A 25,002-nucleotide genomic window follows, 5' to 3' on the forward strand; every position below is an offset into this window, starting at 1 on the left:
GCTTCCAGCTCATCAGTTCAAAGAAAATCAACTTCAGCAGCAGTGTCTCCTGGGATGTTTTCACAAGCTTCCCTGGGAGATGATGGGGCCTCTTAAAGGACTAATAATAGACAGGCACGTCCAGTTTCCCAAACATGTCAACCTTAAAAGTGAATGCTATTTTTTCCTTGTTTCCTTTGAGTTACTACGTAGGAAAAGGACATTCTATTATGACAGCCATTGCTCTCCACATGCCACTTAATAACGACTTAGACTCAGCAGCTTCCAGGTAAAATCATCCTAGTAGGACCTGAGCTTCACTAGGCAGAAGTTCAGTGTAGCTGGTTCAATTCCATCCTGTTTTCCTTCACCCTTTTGTCACCGGTATGCTTTGTACTTAGGCAGGTTTAACCACCACTCAACAACAATGTGACTTCGGAGGTCTATCTTAAACACTCTGAGCTTCGTTGTCTTTATCCATCATAAAAGTCACTAGACCTACACAGGGTTGTTGAGGGGTCTAAATAAGACACTGCAAGTACCTGTGACACCCACTTAGCACCTGATGTTTATTATTATTGAACACCTACTGGACACGGGTTGGGGGTAGGGGGTAATGTCCTTTAAGTTTTCATTCACTCACTTGTTCACACAATTACTCACTTATTCAACCAATATTTATTGAGCTCTGAGAAGGTGTCAGGCACAGAGCTGGGCGCAAGGTGACACAATGGTGAGCAGAGCCTCCTCTCAGAGCCTAGGTCTAGTGCAGGAGTTCATAGTCTAATGCAGCACTGTATTCCCAGAGTGTGGGGCATGGTGGGGGGATGTTTAGATGCAGTGTGTGGATGGGGCACTAAAACACACTGCATTGCTTATGTAGACAATTATTACTCTTTTGGTTACCTTTCCATCCTTCAGATTCCATCCAGGAGAGAGTCCCAGTTGGATGTTAATGTCTTTAACATCTCTCTAAAATTTGTGAATCTCCCTTAACAAACAAAAGAGGGCCTCAGATGCTGGTGTTTTGGGCAAGTGGCAGCATCTGGAGAGATTTTCATAGTAAGGATACGTCTTGCTATTTGAACTCAGAAACTAGATAGAGATTTTTTTCTAGATGGTGCACAAATATTACCAGCATTTGTGAAGAAGGGTCAAGAATGAATGAAAGTTGAGGAAATACTGGCCTCTTAAATTTCTCCCCACGCCCTTTAATGGCCCCATATCACAGTTGAGGAAGCTGAGTCTCTTTGTGGAGGGGATGGACAGAAGGCAGGGAGTTTTCTTATAAATGGTCAGGCAAGCAAAGCCAAGAATTGTCTTTGTGGTGGAGTTAGACGTGTATATACAAAGTAAAGATTGCCCCTCCCCTCCCTCTGCAGTAGTGTGTGCGTATGTGTGTGTAAGTGTGTGGATCCACAGGCCTTTCCGAATGAGTGACAGCGGTAGCCCATCCCTCCAGGAGACGCGTGCAGAATGACCAATGGCACGGATACAGGGTGGATGGGTACCAGTCTCTGCAGTGGCCTGGGTGGAAACCGTCGCACCCACCCTTTCCACCCCCTACCCCCGCCAGGCCTCAGCCCCCGTTCTCGGTTCCCTCGGGGCGCACCCAAGGTGCTCATCGCCTTCATGCAACCCAGGCCGAGGACGAGGTAGCGGGCGAGGCTCAGGTCTGGCGGTCCCTGGCTGCGGTCCTCGCGTCGCAGCGCTGCGGCTGAGAACGCTTCTCTGGGAGGCCGGCAGCCTCGGGGTGCCAGTATGTAAAGCAGCTGGCGGCTCTGGGCGGAGCCCGGGGGCGATGCAAATGATGGAGGCGGGGTCTGCCCGCGGCTCCGCCTCCCTCCCCCGCAGCTGGGGCCAGCGGTGCCAAGCGCAGCTGGTCGAGTGGCTGCAGCTGGGCGAGTGACAGCCCCAGCTCCGCGCGCCGCGGCCGCCAGAGCCGGCGCAGGAGAAGCGTCCGCGGCCCCGGGCGGCAGAGCGGCCGCCTTCTCCCGCGCCTCCCGGGCCCGCAGCCCGCGGTACCGCGGCCCCTGGCCGGCACCTCTCGGGCTCCCGCTCCCCGCGCGCAAGATGGCTGACCCGGCTGCGGGGCCGCCGCCGAGCGAGGGCGAGGAGAGCACGGTGCGCTTCGCCCGCAAAGGCGCCCTCCGGCAGAAGAACGTGCACGAGGTGAAGAACCACAAATTCACAGCCCGCTTCTTCAAGCAGCCCACCTTCTGCAGCCACTGCACCGACTTCATCTGGTGAGAGCGCGCTGGCTCAGGGCACCTTCCCGGGGCTCCGAGGGCAGCGCCGCGCGCGGGGACCCCCTCTTCGCGTCCTCCGCGCCCCCCGCGCCTCCGAGGAGGATAAGCCCCGCCGCGGCCCCAGATCCCGGGCTCCCGCTCCGGACCCTTCTGTCCCGGACTCCCCGGTGGACAGCCCTGCGGCTTCCCGCTCTCCGGGGTCCCAAACAGCCGATCGCGGGTGCCTCGTGCCCTCTCTTCCTCCCAGCTGCCTCGGAGCGCCTAGGGGTCGCGGCGCGGGCGCCCTTTCTCCACAGGGCTCAGGGCTCCGCTTTCCCTCCCCGGGAGGGCAGCGCCTCGAGTGCCCTCTCGTGAGGGGTTCCCTATCTCTCTGTCTCCTTCCGGGCTCGAGGCACCCTCACCCCCTTCCCTCCTTTCTGGGGGCAGCGCCCTGGGTGTCCTTTCTCTGTCTCCCTGCGGGCATGGGGCATTCTTTCCTCCTCCTCTGTGTCTCCGGGGGCAGCGCCCCGTGTTAGCTCTTATTGCTTCTCCCTGAGGGCCTGGGTTCCCCTTTCCACTCTTCAGTTTCCCCCCCTTCACATCACTGCGGGGACCCTCCGCTCCCCGGTCCCTCTAGGCATGGGGAGTCCTCTCTCTCTCCCAGTCCCTCTGGGAATGCCACCGCCGCGGGGGCTCTCCCCTCCTCCCTCGCGATGCGTCTTTTTCTCTTTCCCCGAGGGCACTCGGGCATCTCTGTGGGCAGAACTCCCGCCTGCCCGCCGCCTCCCACCAAGACGGAAACGCTCCCCCCACCCCGCCACCTGGTGGTCGCAGCCTTCTCTCTTCTGCCTTTTGAGGGGAGGTGGAGGTTACCGCTGAGCTCCCACCTACCCCCTCCCCCGCAGAGGCGGAAGACTCTTGGGCACCCGCCTGTGGCTGGGAGGTTGCACCTGGGCTAGGGGGGCAGGGGGAAGTGGGGTGACTCTAGGGGGGAACTAACTGGTGGCTGGGCCCCTCGGGCTGCCTGACATGTCTCCTTCTGCCTTTGCAGGGGCTTCGGGAAGCAAGGATTCCAGTGCCAAGGTAGGCTGTGGCGTTCTAAGGATGCTGTTTGCGGGAGGAGAAGGTGAAAAAGACTTTCTGGAAGTGACTGAGATAGGCAGAGAGTGAAGGAATTACATTTGTCAGAGTGACCTCCCAAACTAGGAATTCACCACAGAAAGGTCTTTAAAAGTGGTGTGTGTACATGCGGCAAAGATGCTCCATCCAGGAAGGACCAGTGGAGCTGGGAGGCTCAGCTGGCCAAGGAAGTGCATCCGCCCTTTCTCCCTAACCAGCACCAGAAGAGTCAGAATAGGTTCTCCTGAACCTATCCCGCCTGGCCACTTCTTCTTGAGATACCCTCCCCCCCCAATTCCTGTTCATGTGTCCTTCCACTTCCCCTGCCTCATAGAGGTCTCTACAGGTGGCCCCTGCCTCCGCAGATGGTGCATCCCCTAGGAAGGCGACTGTGGTTGTCCCCTGGGCCTCCTCCCTCTCTGAAAGAAGTGGTTCCTATTGGGGTGCTTCTCAGATCCCGGTTTAAATTGCACTTTCTATCTTCTGGCTAGATACAGGAAGGACTCCAAGTGACGGGGTCTTTGCATCGGGTTTGAGATCCTTGACCCTAGCCAGGGATGCCCAGCCTAGTGGTGACTCGGCCGTCTCTGGTTGCGGATTTGCTCTCCAGATGCCAAATCATCTGTAGTTTTGTTTAGCCTTTAGGGTGTCAAACTTTTTTTTTTTTTTTTTTTTTGTGTGCGGTACACGGGCCTCTCACCGCCGTGGCCTCTCCCGCTGCGGAGCACAGGCTCCGGACGCGCAGGATCAACGGCCATGGCTCACGGGCCCAGCCGCTCCGCGGCATGTGGGATCTGCCCGGACTGGGGCACGAACCCGAGCCCCCAGCATCGGCAGGCGGACTCTCAACCACTGCGCCACGAGGGAAGCCCTGTCAAACATTTTTTGAATTTGATGCCAACATTTTAGAACTGGGAGATTTCATAAAGTATCTGACTTTGCAGCTTCAAGTTTGCTGAGCATTGGTCCCACTTTCTTTTTAGAACCATCATTTGGAGCTGAGAGCAGCAGTTTTTGTGGACAGGGTGCACATGCACCATTTTGTCTCAGTCAATCCCAACCAGGCCTGCTTCATCCATTTTTGGCCCCTGTAAGGCATTCGAGTTTGCAACCTCTGGTCTGGAAGGTCCCCCTGTCACCCATTGTAGACCAGGTGCACGTGGTTGAGTTTGGTGAGAAATATCACATTTCTGGGGAGTGTCTTAGGGGCAAGTTGATTGCCCTGGCGATCTGGGTTTAGATCAGGGGAAGAAAACATTTGAATGTTAAAGAGTCTGAGATGTGACTTAGCACTGACTGACAGTTCTGTTGTAGCACCTCCACCCTCCAGAGGAAAGTAAAGTGATCCCTGATGAGAGTGAGTGGCATTGTCAGTTGTGCGGAGTGCTGGCAGCGTGGCACTGGTTTCTTCGGAGGCTTCTATGACCTCTCACCTGAGATCTGGGCAGAGCCCGCTCAGCCAGTGAGCCTCGTAGACCCCCAACCCCTGCCCTCTTTTACCAAGGTTTGGAGCCCCAATTTTATGCACTGCACCAGAGGACTTCCCACGTTCCTTTAAATGGCAGTAATTTCGGCCTTGGTGCACACGGTTGGATTGTTTTCTAGAACTTTGACTCCTTAAGCAGAATGCCAGGGGTGCCTTAGCGTGGGAACACGTAGAAGATCTTTGAGGTTACCTCTCACTTCCATGAGTCGCTTTCTGTCTTTGTCTCTTGCTGAGGTCAGGGGTGGTTTTTGAACATTTTTATTGCTGCTTTCCTATCCCACCTGCTCTGCAGTTACTAACGGTTGGGAAAGTTAACTTCTCAGTGTGCAGGTAATGACACATCTGAAGCAGCAGATCTGTTTTTTCAAAGCCAGGAAAATGGTAGGCATTTTCTGGTGCAGTGAGTAAAGCAGAATGAAAGTTTCTAATGAAATACGGCAGCTTTAGAGGTAGGCATGTTAAAAAAAATTTTTTTTTAATTGCCTTTCTTTTTCTCCTCTCCCTGAGAGGCAGTGTAGGGTAGTGAACATGTGCACAGGCTATCAGGCTACCACTGTGAGTTTGAATCTTGGCTTGAGGGTTCCCAGCCATTTTACTTAGCCTCTCTGTACCTCAGGCTCCTTGTGTATAAAATGGGTCCATGTAACAATACCTACCTTAAAAAATTGCTGAGCGGCTCCAAGTTGTTACAGTATATAAGATGATTGGACCAGAGTTCAGCACAGACTAAGCACTCAGAAAATATCAGCTCCTATGATTGTCTCCAAAGTAACCCAGTGGTGGGGCAGCTGGTGTGAGAGGAGACTGGCTCTGCAGGGTTGATTTGCTATGGAACTGGCTGCCAGGTGAGAGTCTAAATCCAGCTGTGAACGTCTGGTCACCCTGTGTCACTGCTTTGGTAGTAAATTCCATTTGGGCTGGAGTGGGAAGGAGCAAGAGAGGGGAAGGGGCACATTGACAGCCCTTGAAATTGAGATGCTTAGGATCTCATGCTTCGGGATATCCTGGAAGGTGACAGATTATCCTCAGATGTGCTCAGAGATACCTGGGACTAGTTTTGGAATCAGAGAGGAGTTCCTTATCTGAGTATTTTTGTACCACATTTTTCCTCTTAAAGTGAATCTAATTAAAATGGGATCAGTATGTTATAGAAAGTACATACGGTTTTATTCTCTCACCAAAGTCAGAAGTTCAGAGCCCAAGGTGCTATGTTCCTTTCAGTTTTCTGCTCTACTATCCCAGGAGTGAAAATTATTTCAGAGTCCAAGAAGGATGCTGGACTCTCCAGTCATCACAGCCTTATTTCAGCCAGCAGGAGGAGGAAAGGTACAGAAAGGTGAAGGACACATGCTCACTGTCCTGGAAGTTGCCTCTGATACTTCTGCCTATATGCTATTAGCTAGAACTTAATCACATGCCCACACCTTGCTGCAAAGGAGTATGTGGGAAATGTAAGGTTAATTTCAGGTAGCCATGTTCCCAGATAAAAGCTATGGTGGGGGGTTTTCCATTTCAAAAGTAGAAGTGGAGAGAGGATCTAGTCTCTGCCTTTCTTGGGTAGGAGTTGTGTAGGATGATCATAAGGCAAGGAAACCACTGAGCCCCATGCTCCATGGTGCTGCCATGGAAATTGGGGGTGCTGGGATGGCTTGAGATAGGAAGGATGGAAAGTCCGTAAACCATGGGAAATTGTGGATTTCTGTGAGCTCAGGGGAGTTTAAGAATAGACTTTCTTGCTTTTGTACAGAACTCTAGATTGACTGCTACATAATTTCTCCCTTTTTGTTTCCACTCTGTATTTTCTATAAAACCATTCTCTGTGAGGTAGTTTAAGAATGTCTCTGGTGACAGGGGACTGGAGCTGAGAATCTCTATTATGAAGCTCCCTAAATTCTGGATTAGAAATAGGACGGCTCAGATAAGCAAGGCAGACTTCTCTCTGTGACATTCTTTAGAGGAGCCACGGACCAACATTTGTGCTGTCATTGTAATTAAGACAAGGCTTTGGGTGGAATTAAGCTCTTACCCAAAGAAACTTTTACACTTGGGCAGAGAGAGAAAAAAATTTTTTAAGGAAGTCACTTAATTAGAAATAGGGAGGCAATAAAATATAGGGATCCAGAATTCCTAGCATGGGATTGGAGTCAGAACTGGGTTTGAATCTGTGCTCTGCCACCTACTTACTGTGTGAACTTGGGCAAGTCATCCATTTGTAGTGGCCTCGGTCTTCTCATCTGTGAAATGGGCTAATAGTACCTACCTCATAGGGTTATGGTGAGGAGTAATGAGGTCGTACAAGAGAAATATCCACTATCGATAACTCTAAGTGAGATGATCATTATTACTTGATTAGCTGTAGGAAACTGTGTCAAAAGGGGAGAGAGTTAATTTGGGAACTCATTAAATGACTATGGCTCTTTCATGTATTTAGATGGGTTTCTTCTTCGGTATGTTTCTTCATAGACTTTAGGTGACACCAGTGAGTCTAGCCCCAGAGAGCCAGCTTGTTTAGGTTGTCTTTTCTCACCCTTCTTGTGAGAAAAATCTAAACTTGCCATGGACCCTCTAGAAGAACCCCAGTGCACTAATTTTCTGACTATGTAGACCTAGCACTGATGACTATAATGAGTAAACCAGCTCTTTCCTTTCCTGTATAGATTAGAGAACAAGTTTTTAAGCCTTCTTTATTTTATTTTATTTTTTTAATTGAAGTAGAGTTGATTGACAATGCCGTGTCAATCTCTGCTGTACAGCAAAGTGACTCAGTTACACACATAGAGACATTCTTGTTTTACACATTCTTTTCCATTATGGTTTATCCCAGGAGATTGAATATAGTTCCCTGTGCTTTTTAAAGCCTTCTAATAGACATTATTCTTAAAAATCCCCAAAGTATTGCATGAATACAACCATTGCTGGTTTCATCAACATCAACTTTACAGGATACAAGTTTATTTTAGTCTGTGGTTAACACTTTGAGATTAGAATATGTACTTTTTAAAAACAATAGTCAAAGATGAATCGAAGGTTCATTTTATTTTTGGCATATTTTCCCTAGGAACTATGATATCCTGAATTTCAGGTTGAACTTTCTCAGTAGAATCATAAATGGGGCCTTTTTTGTGTGCAGTCAAGCCTCTATTATTCCACTTCCCTCCCTGCTCGGAAGCAGATCCCAGAGGCCTGTGAGTGAGGCTCCACGTATCTCTTGGCTCTTCTGAATGTGTCCTGGGGGTTCCATGTGGATAAAAGGTAGAGGCTTTTTGAATTTGTGTTTGTTGGTTTGACTTTTTAATTTTTTCCACCTGAAGTGGGAATTGGGGCTCAAAATCCCAAATGAAATTTAAAAATTTAAGGGTAGGTTAATGCTGGGTCTAAGCAAGGAGGAGGGTTGATTTGTTGAAGAGGCAACAGCCAATTCCTGTCACTGGGCAACAGAATGCCTTTCCAAGTAAATATGGAAAACATGACCTTTGAAAATCTAGTTGATATGATATACCAGTTATTAGAAACTCATTAAAAAATATATTATTTCTGACTACCAGTGATACTTCAGGTACTGCCCAGAACCAGATATAGCATGTTTATAGTGTATTTGGGTCAATAAAGAAAAAGATATAGAGAAGTTAACTGGTCAAAAGGTAAACTGAAGGTTTGAAAATAAATTGTACATGTTCTTGCTGTTGGGGTCCTCTTTCCTCCGTCTGTCTCTTTCTTTCTCCACACATGCACACACGTACACACACGTGCACACATGTACACACATGTGCACACACACGCAAATAGATCAGTACGTCACAATTTTGAGATTATGCATCTCCTTTTGATGCTTTTCAGCTACAGGTCGTTAAATTATTAAGTACAATTTTTAATCCTCTGGTCTTTTGTCTTTGCAGTCCAATTAATTCTTGGGTGGGGAGGGGGATCAGCCGAACAGTTCATCATCCCTGGCTGATGTGTTCAAAAGCTTGGTCCCTTATTCTTGGCATTTGATCTAATCTCAAGGATTCTTTGACTTCATTCATCCTATCTCTCCATTGAAATTGTGTGATAGCTTTTTTATAGCGTCTACAAAAATCACAATGTTTACTTGTGGTATTTGGAGGTGTGATGGCTGCTTGACAGTCTGGTAGGAAATTTATATATTTACCACATACATCCATTTGTCCATCCATCCATCCATCCTTCCAAAAAATATTCACTCATTAAGCTCTCTGCGTCAGGAGTTACGTTAGACGGCAGGAATACAAGGGTGAATGAGGTTGAGAGGATCCTTACTGTCGCGGAGCTTACAGTGTAATGGGGGAGATGAGACATTCTACAAAGCATTGCACCAATATTTAATTTCACTCTTGTTAAGTACTTGGAAGGAAATGTACAGGGTGCTATGGGAATGTGTAGGGGATGCTAACCGATGTAAGGGTTGGGGTGGAGTCAGGGAATTCTTGGGCCTGGGAATTAAAAACAAAAACCAGGGACTTCCCTGCCAGTCCAGTGGTGAAGACTCTGAGCTTCCAATGCAGGGGGCTCGGGTTCGATCCCTGGTCAGGGAACTAAGATCCCACATGCTGCACAGAAACAAAAACAAAAACCAAAAAGCAGACAACTTCTCATTCTTTGAGGTAATTGGAGAAAGTCTGAGTTGTCAAGGAGCCAGAGCTAAAAATCTGTACTGTGAAGCTGCTTATAACCTGGATAAAGATACGCAGGAGGTCTTATCTCTGTGACGTCCTGTGGAGAAGCCCTGAATCTTTATTTGTGCCATGGTTGCAAGTAAGATGAATATTTAGTAGAGTTAGACAGCTACGTTAAGATGGCTTCCTTCTCAGTTTGACAGAGAACGTCATCTCCTCTTAGCTAATAACTCATAATGAGCTGACTTCCTTTTTGTTCAGGGGTTGCAGTTCGAGGTGGCTGCTCTAAAGGAGAAGAATCAGATCATTTCAGAGGTGGAGGGGCAAGTCTGAGGCAATAGATTGAGAATAAATAAAAAGAGAGAGCAGTTCTACATATATATGTATATATACACACACAGAGATTCTTTTCCATTATAGTTTATTGCAAGGTATTAAAGTGTATAACTGAGTCACTCTGCTGTACGCCAGAAACTAACACAACATTGTAAATCAACTATACTTCAATTAAAAAAGAGAGAGAGAGCAAAATCTATCAGTGAAAGGCATTTGTGAGCTGAAAGCCAGTTTTCAGGGGCACAGGATTACTTGCATTTTCTCCTGAATACCTTCCTCATCCTGGGTCCATGTCTGATTTTCTACAACCATTCATTCCACTGGTTTAGGCAGTGTGTTTTCTCTTATTTGGAAGATAATTTTTAAGTAGTTTCACAATAAGCAGCGTTGACTCACACATAGAAAAAGATCCTTTGTCAATTCTCTTTCCATTTTTCTGATTCCTTCAAGGAGAAAGTCTCAGTCTCTCTAATACAAATCTGGGTACTTCGTAAATGTTCTTTATTGTTTTTCTTATAAAGGGACTACAGGGAATTATGGAAACATAAAGATGTGTTAGTTTCTACCACTAACCCACTTTTACCTAATGTTGAGCCTCATGCTGTTCTACCTCTGGGCCTGATTTCTTACTGGCTTTTCCTCCTTGTGAGTAGGGAAGGGGAGTTCAGTGTCTTCCCTGGAAATGTTTGGTGTTGGAAGGAAGCTCTGTGTTATAGAGGGTTGAAAAGCACAGCAACTGCAGGCTCTGGAAGAGACGGTAGCCTTTATTCAGGAGTGTCAGTCTTTTAATATTACCGTTGTTATTGTTGCTGTTGTTGTTACCTTTTCATTGTCCTTGGCCTGCTTGTTTGTATCTCTTGGAGGTCTCTTTTTCCCTCAGCCCACGCGCAGAAATTTGCCCTACCCGGTCAGAAGGGGAACTCAGACCCAGACTAAGAGGGCTCTGATCCCCCTTATTGAGTCTTGGCATTTGCTAAGTAAATGGAAATTAACTTTGCTCAACAATAACCATGTTCCTGGGGGGAATTCTAGACTCTTCCTTTACCTTGCCACTGCCCAGTGACCAGACTTTGGGCTTCTAGACAGGCAGTAAAAATTGGGCTTGAGAATGAAGGTTCAAATATCAGACAGACCTGATTTCCTATCCTGGCTTTGTTTCTCCATGGCTTTGTGACCCTGGGCTGGTGAAACATGGTCCTGCCTTTATCTACCCATCCATCTATCCATCCATCTTCCCACTCACCCACCAATCCATTCCTCTATCCACCCAGTTGTTTTTCCATCCATCATCCATCTATTCATCCATCCATCCATCCATCCACTTCCACATCCATCTAGCCATCTGTCCATCTATCCATTCATTCAGTAAATATTTATTGAGTGCCTACCATGTATCAGGTACTGTTCTAAGCACTGGAACTAGAGCAGTGAACAAGACAGAATCCCTGCCCTCAGAGACATTTGGTAGAAGAATAGCAATTAATACATTTTAGTAGAAGAATAGCAATTAACAAGTAACTTAGAAATATATTGTATAATGTCAGGTTCCAATATGGGCTTTGGAGAGAAATAAGACACCATGCTTTTCCTTGAAAATCTCCCTCGTCTTTTGAGGGGAGAACAGCACATGGCCAATTACTTCTGGTACATAAATGAGAAGTGTTACACCGAGGGCGTGAAAAAGCTTTGAATGACATCCTTCCTCCTAGGAGGGGTGGAGAAGATTCCACACAGGAACTGACATTTGGGAACAATCTTCCAGCAGGAGTAGGAGTTCCCAGATTGACACGGGGGTGGGGGCCGGGGAGGGTGTTTCAGGCAGAGGACAGCACAAGTGGAGCCCTGGAGAAGAGAAAGGGGCTCATGCGGGGAACAGGAAGGAGGGTGTGTGAGGGATGAGCTGGTGGGAGGGGAGCGTCCTGTCGGGGGTCTGGACCTCGTGAAGGCAGCGTAGTGACTAGGAAGTGGCTGTTGTCATTGCTGTCGAGCGAGATGTGTGTGGGTGAGTGAAATGGCGAAATGTTTGAAAAAGAGCATGAGATGCATTCTGAGGCCATAATTGCCGTGACTCAGATCCTGAAATTCCAGGCTGGTAGGGTTGGAGGTCAGGTAAGAGGAGCGGAAACGACCATTTAGGAGCAGTGGGGGAACGTTCCCAGAGCATCCAGGGGCTGCTGCCATTTTTCACATCCTAAAGAGATGTTTCAACGTTCGTGTCAGTCATACTGTTGATTATCCTATTTTGGGAGATGGTTACTGGGTTGTTTTTATGGTTCTAACAATAGGGATATTGCTCTTCACTGCATCCTTAACCGTAGAGGGCCACAGAAGTGATTTTTTTCTGTAGAAGGAATCCTCCCACTCCTTTTCGCCTTCTCTACTGCTATCGTGCACCCAGCTCGTGTTTATTGAGCACATGCTGTACCGGTGGTGAAGAATTTGTGCTTTGGAGACAGAAAGGCATGGGTATAAATCTTGGCTTCTTACTCTGGGACCTTGAACATGTTACTTAAACTCTTTGAAATTTGGTTCTTCCAGAGGTCAAAGGCAGTGACAGAACCTAGTTTATAGGGCACATGGCAGGTGCTTCCTGAGCACCTTGCCTGACATACAGTGAGTACTTGATGAACAGGGCTGTTTCCATTATTTCTAGGGCTGGGCACTGTCTTGTCCTTACTGAGTTTAGAGTCTTGGGAGGCAAGATGAATGCTCCTGAGTCAAGGACATGATGCAAGAATGAATGTGCTTACAGGTCGTGGTCAAGAGCACTCAGGCAAACTGACAATGGATCTGAGGGAGGAGTGCTCAGCTGCCGTCAGAGAGGTGATCTGAACATGGGTGAGCGCAGTGCTTCCTGTGCTACAGTTTCCTGGCTTTTGATGCTTTAATTTTGTGGGAAACCTCAGAAAGCTGAATTGAAATCTGTGATTGCCCCACCTGCTGCCTCATTTTGGAAACGTGTTGATGGCGTTTCAACTTCAAATAGATTTCTGACCAGTTCACCTTTAAAATTTGGGGGTCCCTTCAGCCTCTGCGTGGGATGTTCATGTGCTCTTTTGGGTTGAAGAAGCTAGCTAATAATGTGGGGGAAGGTAGAGGGTGAGCTCTGCAGGACGGTCTCTTGTTGTGGTGGATTTTTATGGAATAGCCCTATTTTGAAGACCTTCCCTCCCTAAAGGGGGGGATCATTCTTTACAGTTTAGGCAAAGCGGCAAATGAGAATTTTGATAGTTATCTGGATTTTTTTTCGTGCGTAGCAAAATGTATGGTTGGAGGTATTAATAAGTCTATCTGGGCCACCAGTACACTTAGGGATGCAGGATTGGCATATAGGGTGGTGAGGGACTGTTTTCTATTTTGGTTAGAGGTCTATGTTTTGGTGGCTGGCTCTCTGTTTTTCCCAGGGTTAAGTCCAGAATCCTTAACATGAGTTACAAGTTTGCCTGATCTGGGCCCTCACAATCCTCCCCTTGTACCACGCTTCCACTTGCATTTTTCACTTTCTGGTTGAAGACCCAGCTGGTGGTCTTTCTCAGTATGACACAGCCCTGCCCAACCTAGGGCTTTTGCACCTGCTCTGTCTTCAGCTTGAATTGCTCTTCCCTTTCCTCTTCCCCCACTCGCCTCCTACTTCTCCTTCAGAAGTTAGCTCAAATGTCACCTTTTCAGAGAAGCCTTCCCTGATCTTCCAAATCAGGTTCCCCCTGTAGTCTCATAACCCCTTGTCACTTTTACGTTTTCTAATTGTATATTTATTTGAGTGTTTAGTGTTTGTCTTCCCCACAAGAAAGTAATTTTCGTGAGAGTAGGGACCAACCACATCTGTCTCATTCCATGTTGTTTCTGGAGTACTTGGCTCCATACCTGGCATATGGTATGTGCTTGTAGATACTTTTTAAATGAATGAATGGTATAGGGGAGAATAACTCCATTGAGAGAGTCATTTGATTTGGCTTTTGGTGCTAGTTTTGGTATAGCTTGATCTGTGATTTTTATAAAGAGTGTATCACTTCCTAGTTTACAAGCTCTGGTCATTTTTGTTTGAACCAAAAAAAAAATTGCCCTCATTAAAGCCTGTTGAGAAGTGATTTTCAGAAGTATGTGAATGCTGCAGTCTTAACTTTGGGCAGAGCCTCAGGCTTTGGCCATGTTTCACTGTGAAGATAAAGAGTTTCTCCACTGAAGTCCCTTCTTTGGGACCCTGGTGGACTGGAGTGAGAATAATTACCTTTGACGTAATATAAACTGCAGGCTACTGAAATGGCCATCTGAGTAGAATAGTGGGTACATAATGGAATACCATACAGCAACGAGAATGAACAGACTCCAGCTATACACAGCATAGATGACTCTCACAAACAACCTGTGAGTTAAGATGCCAGGACGTTCTGTATGATTCCATGTCCTTGAAGGTCAGGGACAGGTGAAAGTAATCATAGGCGATAGCAGTTAGGATGGTGATTACCCACAGTGGGGCTGGTGGGGACTAGGAGGGGCTACTAGGGTGCTGGAGATGTTGTTTCTTGATCTGGGTGCTGGTTACATGGTGGGTTCAGATTGTGACCATCCATTGAGCTATAGACACGTACCCACTTTTCTGTAACATATATTCCACTTTAACAGAAACAACTAAAAAGCACAGAGTTTTGGGAATTCCTTAGCGGTCCAGTGGTTAGGACTCTGCGCTTTCACTGCCGAGGCCCCAGGTTCAAGCCGTGCTCGGGAAACTGAGATCCCACAAGCCACATGGCGTGGTCAAAAAAAGTACATAGTTTTAAGTCACTGAGAATCTGAGAAATGTTAGTGGGGACTTTTTCAGTTTTGCACACAGAAGTGAAATCTGTACAGGAGACAAGCGCCTTCTGCAGTCACCCATTGAGGGATGGTGCTGTTTGCCTTTTTGGGGGGACATCTGCTTCCCATTTCAATGTTGCCTGTCGGTTGCAAACTGTAGAACAAAGAAGCCAGGACATTCTGACAGTTTTCCCACCCAGTAATGTAGCTCCGTTAATACCAGGAAAACTTGAGCTCGTAAACTACTTTTAGGGCTTGCATTTAAAACATTCTCTATTTGCTAAGGTATTAGTCAGAATCTGTGAAAACTACTATAACAGATAAGCCTTGAAACCTCTGGCTTGAGAGAAAGGGATTGATTTCTCACTCGCGGCACAGACCACTGCAGGCGATCCTGGTCAGGCAGCCTCCTGCCCAGTCATCTGGGGCTCCAGGTAACTCTCCGCTGGGCAGGTGGAAGGGGAGAAGGAACACAAGAAAGCACATTCATTTCAGAACCACTTCAGCCAGGAGGGGACACACATCACTTCTGCTCACATTCTCGTGGCCGGAGCTTGGGCACAGGGCTGCGTCAACGGCATGTTGGCCAGCTCGGGAGCAAAAGACAACAGGTAAGTGTTGAGAACAGCAAACCCTACTCTAGTTCACAAAGCCATGGTTTCCTTTGACTTCCTTGGAGCTGGTGTATCCAATTTTACCTCTAACTTGACTTCTTTAAACCTGAGAGGTGAAACTCTAGACCTCTTTATCTTATCAAACATAGGAGGGGATGTTAGGGGGAGAACACAGTCTGTTTGTGTTGCTTAGAGTGAAATAAAGAGACACTCTTTTTACGTTTAGCTGGTAGAACAATCTGGTTCTTGTCAGAATTTCCAGTTTTCCAGCCAGTCAGAATTCTTGCTGCTTCTAGTTGCCGGTGGACATCACAAACTCTTTGATTTGAGTCAGGAATAAGCTCACCCGGTTACTTCTTTTGGGAAAGTGTTTTGCTTATTTGTCATCTCTCCTACGGAAGAATCTTTTGTTAGTTCTACTTTTGGATGTTTGACTGAACACCTAATTTGACTGGACACAATTATCTGGTGTTTAACGAACCACCTCAAACCTTTAGTGGCTTCAAATCACCACCATGTTATTTTGCTCTTGTTTCTGTGGGTCAGTAATTTGGACTGGGCTCAGCTGGGTGGTCCTTCTGGTCTAGGCAAGGACTGGCTGTTCGTGGCTGGGCTCACCCGTGTCTGGGGCCTCAGCTAGGACACCTGGGCCACCTGGGGCCTTTCTCCAGGTGGTCTCTCATCTTCAGTGGGCTGGCCCAAGCTTGGTCACGTGGTGGTGGGTGCAGTCCCAGTGCACGAGCAGGGGCCCAGCCTCTAGAACTCTAGGCTCAGAACTTGCCCAGTGTCATTGCTCCCATATTCTATGAGTGAAAGGGAATCACAAGCCCATCCCAGAAATAAAGGAGGAAAGAGACGGGGGAAGAGACTCTTCCTCTTGATGGGAGAAGCTGCATATACCATGTGGCATTTTGGGGGACCTAGTAGACCAGTTTCAACGTGGCCCTCATGGCTGCTTAGTTCCAGTACAGTGTGCATCTGCTGGACTGACCTTGAATCTGCGGCGGGTCCCGAGTGAGCACTCACCGCTTACACCTAATAACAGGACTCAAGTCATAGGGAAGTGAAAGGGCCAAATGCTTTAGGAAAGGGCACAGCCCAGGCTTAGTGCACATGAAACACTGACTACCACCACCATCACTATTGAATACCACTACCATCACTACTGAATACACCACCATCACTACTGAATACACCACCAAGTATTGTCATTACTACCACCCGGGTCCTGCTGTGGACTTGGCTCTACACTAAGTGCTTAAAATTCATAACACGAGGCCCCTGCCCTTGAGGAGGGAGAGATCTGAGAAAGAAACAGACGTGAGTGAATCCGTGTCATCCAGTGTGGCACGTGTGATCACAGAGCTGCAGTGGAGTGGGATGAGGTCGAGGGCATGGGTTCAGACCTCAGCTCCATTGCTGCACATTCGAGGGCTTGGGTGCCCTTCTTAACCTCTTTAATCTCTGGTTTCCTCATCTGTGAAATGCAGGTAACAGCACAGAGCCCACCTCCTAGGATGCCGTGTGGATTGAATGAGACCTGGCATGCAAGGAACATAGGATTGCTTGTTAAATGTTAGTTCTGAAAAATAATTCTCAAAAATACCTTTGAGAAGTGTCCTAAAGGCACCATTTTTACTTCAGTCTCCTCCTGTGACTCTGGCCAATGTCACTGCTGCTTTGTCTTCAAAGATGAAGATTTACAAACAGGTGGCTTATGGGAGGAGGAGCTCTTGGGAACAACACCTGTAAGGGACGGAGGGAGGCAGGGAAGAGAGAAGTTGAACTGCAGTGCAATAGTTGTAATAGAGGCCAAAGCCAATCCCGTGGCTGGAGCTGGGATGGCCCTTCAGAATTGGAACAGTGGGGACCCACAACAAGTGGGCACTGGCTGTGGGCTGCTCTGGGGAGCTGGCATTACCTTGGGCAAGGCAGCTTTCTTCTTTAAGGGAAGAGTCCCAGGGAGGATGCATCTGTGAATCATCGGTCTTCAGCACTCCCAGCAGGGTGTGTCCTGGTCCTACAGGTGTGAGTAGGGTCTAGGGGATGCTCTACGGGGTCCACAACATGCCTCCGGTTCTCTCTTAGAGGTTGAACATTCCAAACCGTATGTGCTTGACTGTTCGTAGCCCTGCGGGCCTTCATCCTTGGCCTCTTCCTAGAACTGATTTAGTTGCTATGTAGATTCATAGACCGTATCTTCCAGCACTGAAATACCATTTACAGAGAGCCTTAATCCAAGTAGGACATGGGAATGGCTTGCCCAAGGTCATTTAGCTACCCGGGAGGAGACCTGGATTTACATACCTCCCCTTACTTTCCCTCTACCATGCTCTCCTGAGTCACAGGAGGTTCCCTCTTTATTCTAAGCCTGGACTCCGTGACCTCGGTGCCTTGACCTTCACCTTTACACCTCCTTGCAGCTCCACTCTGGAGAGAGTTTTCTTGAATTCCTTTAAATGTGTTTTTTAAACTGTGGATCATCGCTCATTTGAGGGTCATGAAATCAATTTAGTAGGTCATGAACACCATGAAAAAATAAACTTGAAAATAGAATGCATGACACTCATAAGTATTGTTGCATAAAACTTCTATTTCATGTATACATATATAGGCATGTGTGAACTGGGTCAGATGTAAAATGTGTTTCTCACTGTGGGTGATGGTCAGCACAGTTTGAAAGTCATTGTGAAAAGTATAGACAAGAGGTGCTGGAGGCTCATGAAGTTGACTTTTGAGGTCCATGGACTGTTGAGGCTTTATTTATTTTTAGAGATGATATAAATGCATTGTTTTGAATTCTTTATAATTAGATGTTTTATTCTCACCCCATCACACTATCCCAAGATTATTTTGATGATCATCTTTGAGCCTTAAGCATATCACTGATAAGAGTTATTTTTCCAAATAGAATTCTAAGTGTGGAATAAGAGTTTTTTAAAATGGAATTATTGGTTCAAATGGAACTGCCTGGTCTGACCTGTCACTTGGGTGAAGTGTTCCAGCGCTGTGTCAAGTGCTGGCAGAGAGCTGTCCCTCTTGTGCAGACAAAGAACTGGTTTTCCTGGGGGATCATGTGGGTTGAGAAAGAAGCGTTTTATGAACAGAATCAGCACAGAGGGAGGGAGGAGGAGGTGTTCAGGTGCAGGCATGGAGGTGGGCCGTATAGCCTGGTGGCCCTCTGCTGAGGTCAGCTTCCAGCTGGGCATTCCAAGGGCTGGGATTCAGGGTGTGTTTCTATTCTCCGGTGTCCTCGATAGGTGGGGGCTGAAATGACAGTTGGCCTCATTGTGTTTCCCTTTTGGCCTTCTCTGATTTGGGGTCTAAGGCCGGGGCACTCCAGATGGGACAAAAAAAAGTCAGGTTCAAGAGAAAAATGAAATCTGGGCTAGACCTGTTCGGGCTTGAGTGTATGTGTCCCCAGCAGGGTCTCTTTTAGCTGGGGAGACAGGCCAGGGAAATTTCCATTTCGTGGACGTCTTCAAATAAGGCCTTCAAAGGCTGCTGACTCGAGCTGACGTTTATTTAGTACTTACTATGTGCCTGGCACTGTTCTAAACGTTTTACATATATTAACTCTTTTAATCCTCGCGACAGCCCGATGAGGTTGCTACTGTTATTATTCCCATTTTATGCTGAGAAAACTGAGGCACAAAGAGTTAAGAAATTTTTCCAAAGTTACATAGAGTTAGGATTCAAACATAGATTTGATTTTAGGATTGTGTAAAAGGAATGTCGAGATGGTGCTGGTGACAGTGATGACAGTGACAGCTAATATTTGAGGGCTTGCAATGAGCTGGGGATTTCACAAACTTCATCCCTTTGAATCTTCATCCTCCACTAAGATTTATTATTATTATTATCCCCATTCACAGGTGAGGAAACAGGCTTAGCAAGGATAAAGAGTTTTCCTGAGAACTGCAGAGCCCAGATTGAATTCAGGACTGTCTGAGTCAGATTCTGAGTTCCCAGTCACTAAGGTGAAGGGCTTGGGGTGGGAGAGAACATTGGTGCAGGGGTGGGGGGGGAGGGCCCCTGGCAGAGTGAGGGGGAACAGCGGTCAGGCAGGTTTGGGGTGCTTGACGGTGGTCTGGCTCATCCCTCAGAGCTGGGAAAGTGTGCTTGCTACAGCAGTGGGTGAAACTGGCAAGACTTGACAGGATGAGGAAATTCCCTAGTGGGAGAAAATATTATCAATAAATTGTTTTTGTCCAGTGAGGGAGTTAGCACATCTGTAGATTTTTAGCTGTGGCCCTGAATAAGGAATTCAGAAAGTGGCTTCCGCTCTGAGGTCTTTTGGTAGTCATGTGACTGCAGTCAGCTGATTTCTTTGTGCATGAGTTGCTGAGCTGGGAGGACTGACTGAAAAGCATGAAGTCCTTGCATCATTTGGAAGGAAGTGTTCACATACAGCAGACATGTCCATGAAATGATAGAATTTCCCCGAAGAGCTGTTCTAATTTATTGAGGCACCGAGCTTAATGCTTCACACATGATCACATTTAAAGTCTGCAGCACCCTAGGAGATAAGTCTCATTTTCCCTCCATGAGGAAACGGAGGCTCAGCGATATTAAGAAACTTGACCCAGGACTTGACGCTAAGAAGTATTTGAAGAGGGCGATAAACCCAGTCCATCTGATTATGAAGCTTGTGGTTCAAGGATTCTGCCAGGACCCTTGATCAGCCTTTGGCCAGGGCATAGTGACATATCAAGGTGTGGTTTGTGTGAGTGAAAAATGTTGCCTGACGTGTCAGCAAACAAAGGATGCTGCAGCCATCGAGCCGTCAGCCACATAACTCAGGATGGAGGAAAATGGGCTGCCTGCTGCCAAGCCCTCAGCCACTGCAGCCACCCCCAAAGTTGTACCCTGAGGGGACTCGAGAGGGGAAAGAACAGGATGCTGGCCCTAGACAGCTGAGGTGCACATCATCGAATAACTTCAGTGAGCCCAGACTCTTGCATCTTCCCATACATAGAAAAGCACTAAATTCATTAACTCGAGATATCTGGTTTTCTTTAATTAACAGTAGTCTTTTGATGTTCCACTACCTGGTCTTTGTTGCAAAGACCCCTATATATCCTGGCTCCTCCCTGACCTCTTTTTTTTTTTTGCATTTATAAAGAAAAAGTTCTATTTTCATCACAAGAAGCACACAGACCATACACACCAACAGATGTAAAAAAAAAAAGTGTATTATGCATCTTCTGCAAATTCACAGTACAAAAGATACTGCCTTTTAAATATGTAATATAAAAAAAAACAAGAAGAGGGCTTCTCTGGTGGCGCAGTGGTTGAGAGTCCGCCTGCCGATGCAGGGGACGGGGGTTCGTGCCCCGGTCCGGGAAGATCCCACATGCTGCCCAGTGGCTGGGCCCGTGAGCCATGGCTGCTGAGCCTGTGCGTCTGGAGCCTGTGCTCCGCAACGGGAGAGGCCACAACAGTGAGAGGCCCGCGTACCGCAAAAAAAACCAAAAAACAAAAAAACAAACCAAGAAGAAAAACAATATAATAAAAAAATCATTGATATCATAACACAACACACCGGAACCCACTGGCAGCTTCTGAAAACCAAAGGGCAGCCCATCCTGTGGAGCTCCTGGTTGGGTGGAGGGCGGCAGTCTGCACCTGCATTTTGTTGCGAAGAGCTCAGGATCCCTTATCTCTTTGGAGCCTTCCCTCAGACCCATCTGAGAGGCTGTCTTCCGGGCTTAAGTACTCAGTTTTGTCTGCCAAATAAAACATAATTCTCAACTTTTAAGTTGTGCATTTTTTTTCACTTGACATTTACATTCCTGTGTATTTTCCAAAATCCACATAGAGGAGAGTAATATAAAAGGAATAATAGCACAGTGTGGTCCAGCTGGCATATTTGGCCATCCCCTCATGTGCAGGGGGTAATACAGAGCAATAAGGCATGTTTCTCCCCTCCAGCAGCCCCCACTCTCATAGGAAAGTCCATAAATCAAACATTTATAACACAGTGTGATATGCAGTATAATGGTGATAGAGGTGGGGATTCTGGGAGCAGCTCGAGTCCCAGGGTCCTGGGAGGCTGCACGGAGGAGCTCAAGTTCTAAGTTGAGTTTTGAGGCAGCGGAAGAGGTGAGAGAGTGAAGAAGAGTGTCAGCGAGGGTGGAGGAGAAGCCAGAGAAAGAAGGGACACTTGTTAAGAGGCAGTATTTGAAGGACTCGGAATGTTAAGCTTGGAGAAGAGAAGATTTGAAGAGGCAGAGAGAAGGCAGGAGAACGTTGAAAGTAGAGAGAAAGTTCTCCAGGATTCCTGAACCTGGTGAGGTTGAAAGCGCTAAGTGCTGACGAAAGCGCAGTAAAGTAAGGTGTCTCCGAGGAAGATAGCTTCCCAGGAGATGAGAGCGGAGAGCACAGGTGGAAATGAGAAAAGAAGGGAAAATGAGTGGGAAATAAAATAAGTTTAAGGCCAGTTGAGGAATTCTTGCTTGATGGTCTCTATTTGCTTTGTGAAGTAGGAAAAAAGAGGATTAGATCTGGATTCAGATCCTGTGACCCCAGGCAAATTTCTTAATCTTAGCTTCCTAGTTTTTAAAAAGGGGTAAATGATAGGGTAAATGTAGTACCTTCTACAGAGATTTCTGAGGATCAGATATAATGTCTGTGTGGGGCAGGGCAGCACTTTGCTTGGCACATTGAACAATAAAAGTAGTATGAATAATTGTCAGCTGTTAAGGGAGTTCTCATTTGGGTACTTGGTGAATAGGGGTACCATAAAGAGCAGTAGGAAATTCAAGAAGAGGAGAAGGCTTGGGGGTGAAGATAGTGCGTTGGCTATGTTGAGTTCGTGATACCTGTGCTATATCCAGGTGTAGGTGTCCAAAAGGCAATTGGGAATAATGAGAAGTCAGGCATGGTGGTAAATATTTGGGAGTTATTAATACAGGGCTGTATTTTTCAAAATACCTAAATCATATTACTGGTGGTACTCAAAGATTTTAATTGTGTGTGACATTAAACATCATGGAAATACGTCTATGTGAGTGTATGTATATATATATATATATATATATTTTTTTTACCTCCAATTATCTTTTAATTCTTCTGGTTGTTAAGGAGGATTTCTCAGTGTGGTGCTACCATGTCTCAGACATCTTTTGAATTCATGCTAATTTCTCTTTAAAAAAAAAAAAGAATGAGGCAACCTCAGGCTCAGAGCTATGTGGCTGTTGGGATTTAATAATTATAATTTTCATTGTGTTTTTCATGCTTGTCTTCTATTTAGAGCAAATGTTACTGGCTTTCCAATTCTGGTGGTTGTTTTAGATAGGACGCTTTGGTTGTTAATAGTAGAACACTTAAGCTGTCTGGAGGTAGGTGATTCAAGGATTTGTTTAATCAGAGGCTTAACAGGGTCATGAAAGACTGAGGATTCTCCCAGTTATTTGCTCTGCCATCCTCCAAGTGTCATCAGTATCTCCCCTCTTGGTCCCAAGAAGACTGTGGTAAGTACCAAGAGTCATATTCTCACAAGACAGCATACAAATCAGGAAAGAAGGCGACCCAGGATAAAGGATTTTTCTTCAAGTACCTCATGTCATGGCTTGGAACTGTGGCAGCTGTCCTTTAACCATGAGGGACAGGGCTGACATGCTGTGAATGGCAGTGTGGAAAGATGGAGAGGAATTGTGTCCTTCATGATGTCGTTGAGCCACTGAATTAGCTAACCTTGATGTAGCCCTATCTCTGGAAATTTGTTCTTGTTAGACAATAAATTCTCTTACTGCTTAAACCATTTCAGATGGGTTTTCTGTTACTTGCAGCTGAATGCATTGTATCTCATACAATTTCAGATTATTGCCCTAACCTAGTAGGAATTGTTCCTCCCTGTTTTCCTTGGTTGGTTGTATGTTCTCTTGAGATTGGGTCATATTTTCCTGGTTTTTCATATGTCGAGTAATTTCAGATCGTATCCTGGACATTGTATTATGTTGTGGAGATTCTGGATTCAGTTGTATTTCTCTGAGGAATGTTGAAGTTTTCATCTTAGTAAGCTATTGACTTGGTTGGACAGTAAACTGTCTCTTGGACATTAGTTCAGATGTCAGTTCTGTTTTTTATTTTATCTTTGAGGCTGCCCCATGTGTGCATGGTTCAAGAGTCAGCCAGACACTTGGAAAGAGTTTATACAGGCATACCTTGCTTTATTGTGCTTCTCAGATACTGTTTTTTCTTTTTCTTTTCTTTTGGCTGCACTGTGTGGCTTGTGGGATCTGAGTTCCCCAACCAGGGATTGAACCCGGGCCTTGGCAGTGAGAGTGCAGAGTCCTAACCGCCGGACCGCCAGGGAATTCCCACTGCGTTTTTTACAAATTGAAGGTTTGCAGCAACCCTGCGTTGAGCAAGTCTGTTGGCACCATTTTTCCAAAAGCATTTGCTCACTTTGTGTCCCTGGGTTACGTTTTGGTAATTCTCATAATATTTCAAATGTTTTCATTTTCATTACATTTGTTATGGTGACCTGTGATCAGTAATCTTTGATGTTACTACTGTAATTGTGTTGGTATTTTTCAGCAATAAAGTATTTTTCAATTAAGGTATGTACATTGTTTTTATAGACATAGTGCTATTGCACACTTAATACACTACAGTATAGTGTAAACATAACTTTAATATGCACTGGGAAATCAAAACATTTGTGTGACTCACTTCATTGCATTATTTACTTTAGTGCAGTGGTCTGGAACCAAACCCGCAGTATCTCCCAGGTCTGCCTGTACTCAGAAGTTGGGGCTCCTCTGTGGGCTCTCTCTATCCTTGGATTCCCTCCTCACTTTCCAGTAGCTGTGGTTGACCTGAAATTGGTCTTCTGGCTCTGCAAGCCAGGAAGACTTAAGGTTTTATATTGGAGTTTTAGCTGCCACTTGATGCTGACTGCAGCCTATTCTCAGGGTAAAAGCTGTGAAATGGTATTCTCTTCTTTCAGATTTCAGCTCCCTTACTCCAGAATCTGCCTTCTTTTGTTCACTCTCCAGTGCTTTCAGGTTAAAAAATTTTTTTAAATAAAAGAAAATTTTTTTGTTTTTTGGTCCAGAGTTAAACTTGTTATCTGCAGGAAGCTTGGGTCCATTTGGAGTTTACTTGACCATATCAGAAACAGAAGCCTGTTTTCTTTCTAACATATGAGAAAACGGATGCCCAGAGAGGTTAAGCCACTTCCCCAACATCACAGAGCTGGTAAGTAAGTGGTAGAGCCAGCGCCCAGACTCAGGCTGCTGCACCCTATGTCCAAGGCCCCTCCAGGGTATCTGGCTGTGGATTTGTGCCTCGGAGTAGTCTGCCAGTTTGGGCTCAGTTTCATTTTGGCGTGGCAGATGTCTGTCCTGTGAGTAGAGCTGCAGCAGCCACAGAGCTGAGCTCAGCAGTTTCTTGGCAGCCTTTGGACAGTTTTGTCCCCTCTCAGTCAGGATCCCTGGATGGGCTCCTTGAAAAGGTTGGAACCAGTAGGCAATGTTCCAGGCAGAGTTTCGGATAGAAACTTTGCAGCGCCAATAAGATACCTAAGTATTATTTATTTGGCAATTATTTTACCGAAGTAAGCCAGTAGTAAGTTGTGGTTAGAGGAGAGGAAGTTCAGAGTTCAGTAAGTTTTTTTTCCTCTTCTCTTTCTGTTTAAAACATAAAAGAGGAAGTGACTGCTCTTATTTTTGTACCAGCCTTGTCACTAATGGATATGGAATAAAATCTTAGCTAAGCTGAGGTCAAACTTTGAAAGTTTGTCATAAGGATCTCCTTTTCTCCTCCGTGGAACTTCTGGCATGGTGTTTCCGACTTTTAAACAA

The 25,002-nt window shown here is 46.3% G+C and overlaps 1 protein-coding gene across 2 annotated transcripts in view; it reads left to right on the top strand.

Moving 5' to 3' along the window:
- Window positions 1-2,052: 2,052 nt before the first annotated feature.
- PRKCB (protein kinase C beta) overlaps window positions 2,053-25,002 on the top strand; it is a gene marked incomplete at both ends in the record, with an annotated part of 309,492 nt that continues 286,542 nt past the window's right edge. For both annotated transcript variants that reach the window (XM_079719618.1, XM_079719617.1), the window contains 2 exons: window positions 2,053-2,225; window positions 3,259-3,290. In XM_079719618.1, the coding sequence (XP_079575744.1) occupies window positions 2,053-2,225; window positions 3,259-3,290 (205 nt within the window). The remainder of the gene's footprint in view (window positions 2,226-3,258; window positions 3,291-25,002) is intronic.

This window comes from Hyperoodon ampullatus (assembly GCF_949752795.1).
Source record: "Hyperoodon ampullatus genome assembly, chromosome: 14".
Lineage (NCBI taxonomy): Eukaryota > Metazoa > Chordata > Mammalia > Artiodactyla > Ziphiidae > Hyperoodon > Hyperoodon ampullatus.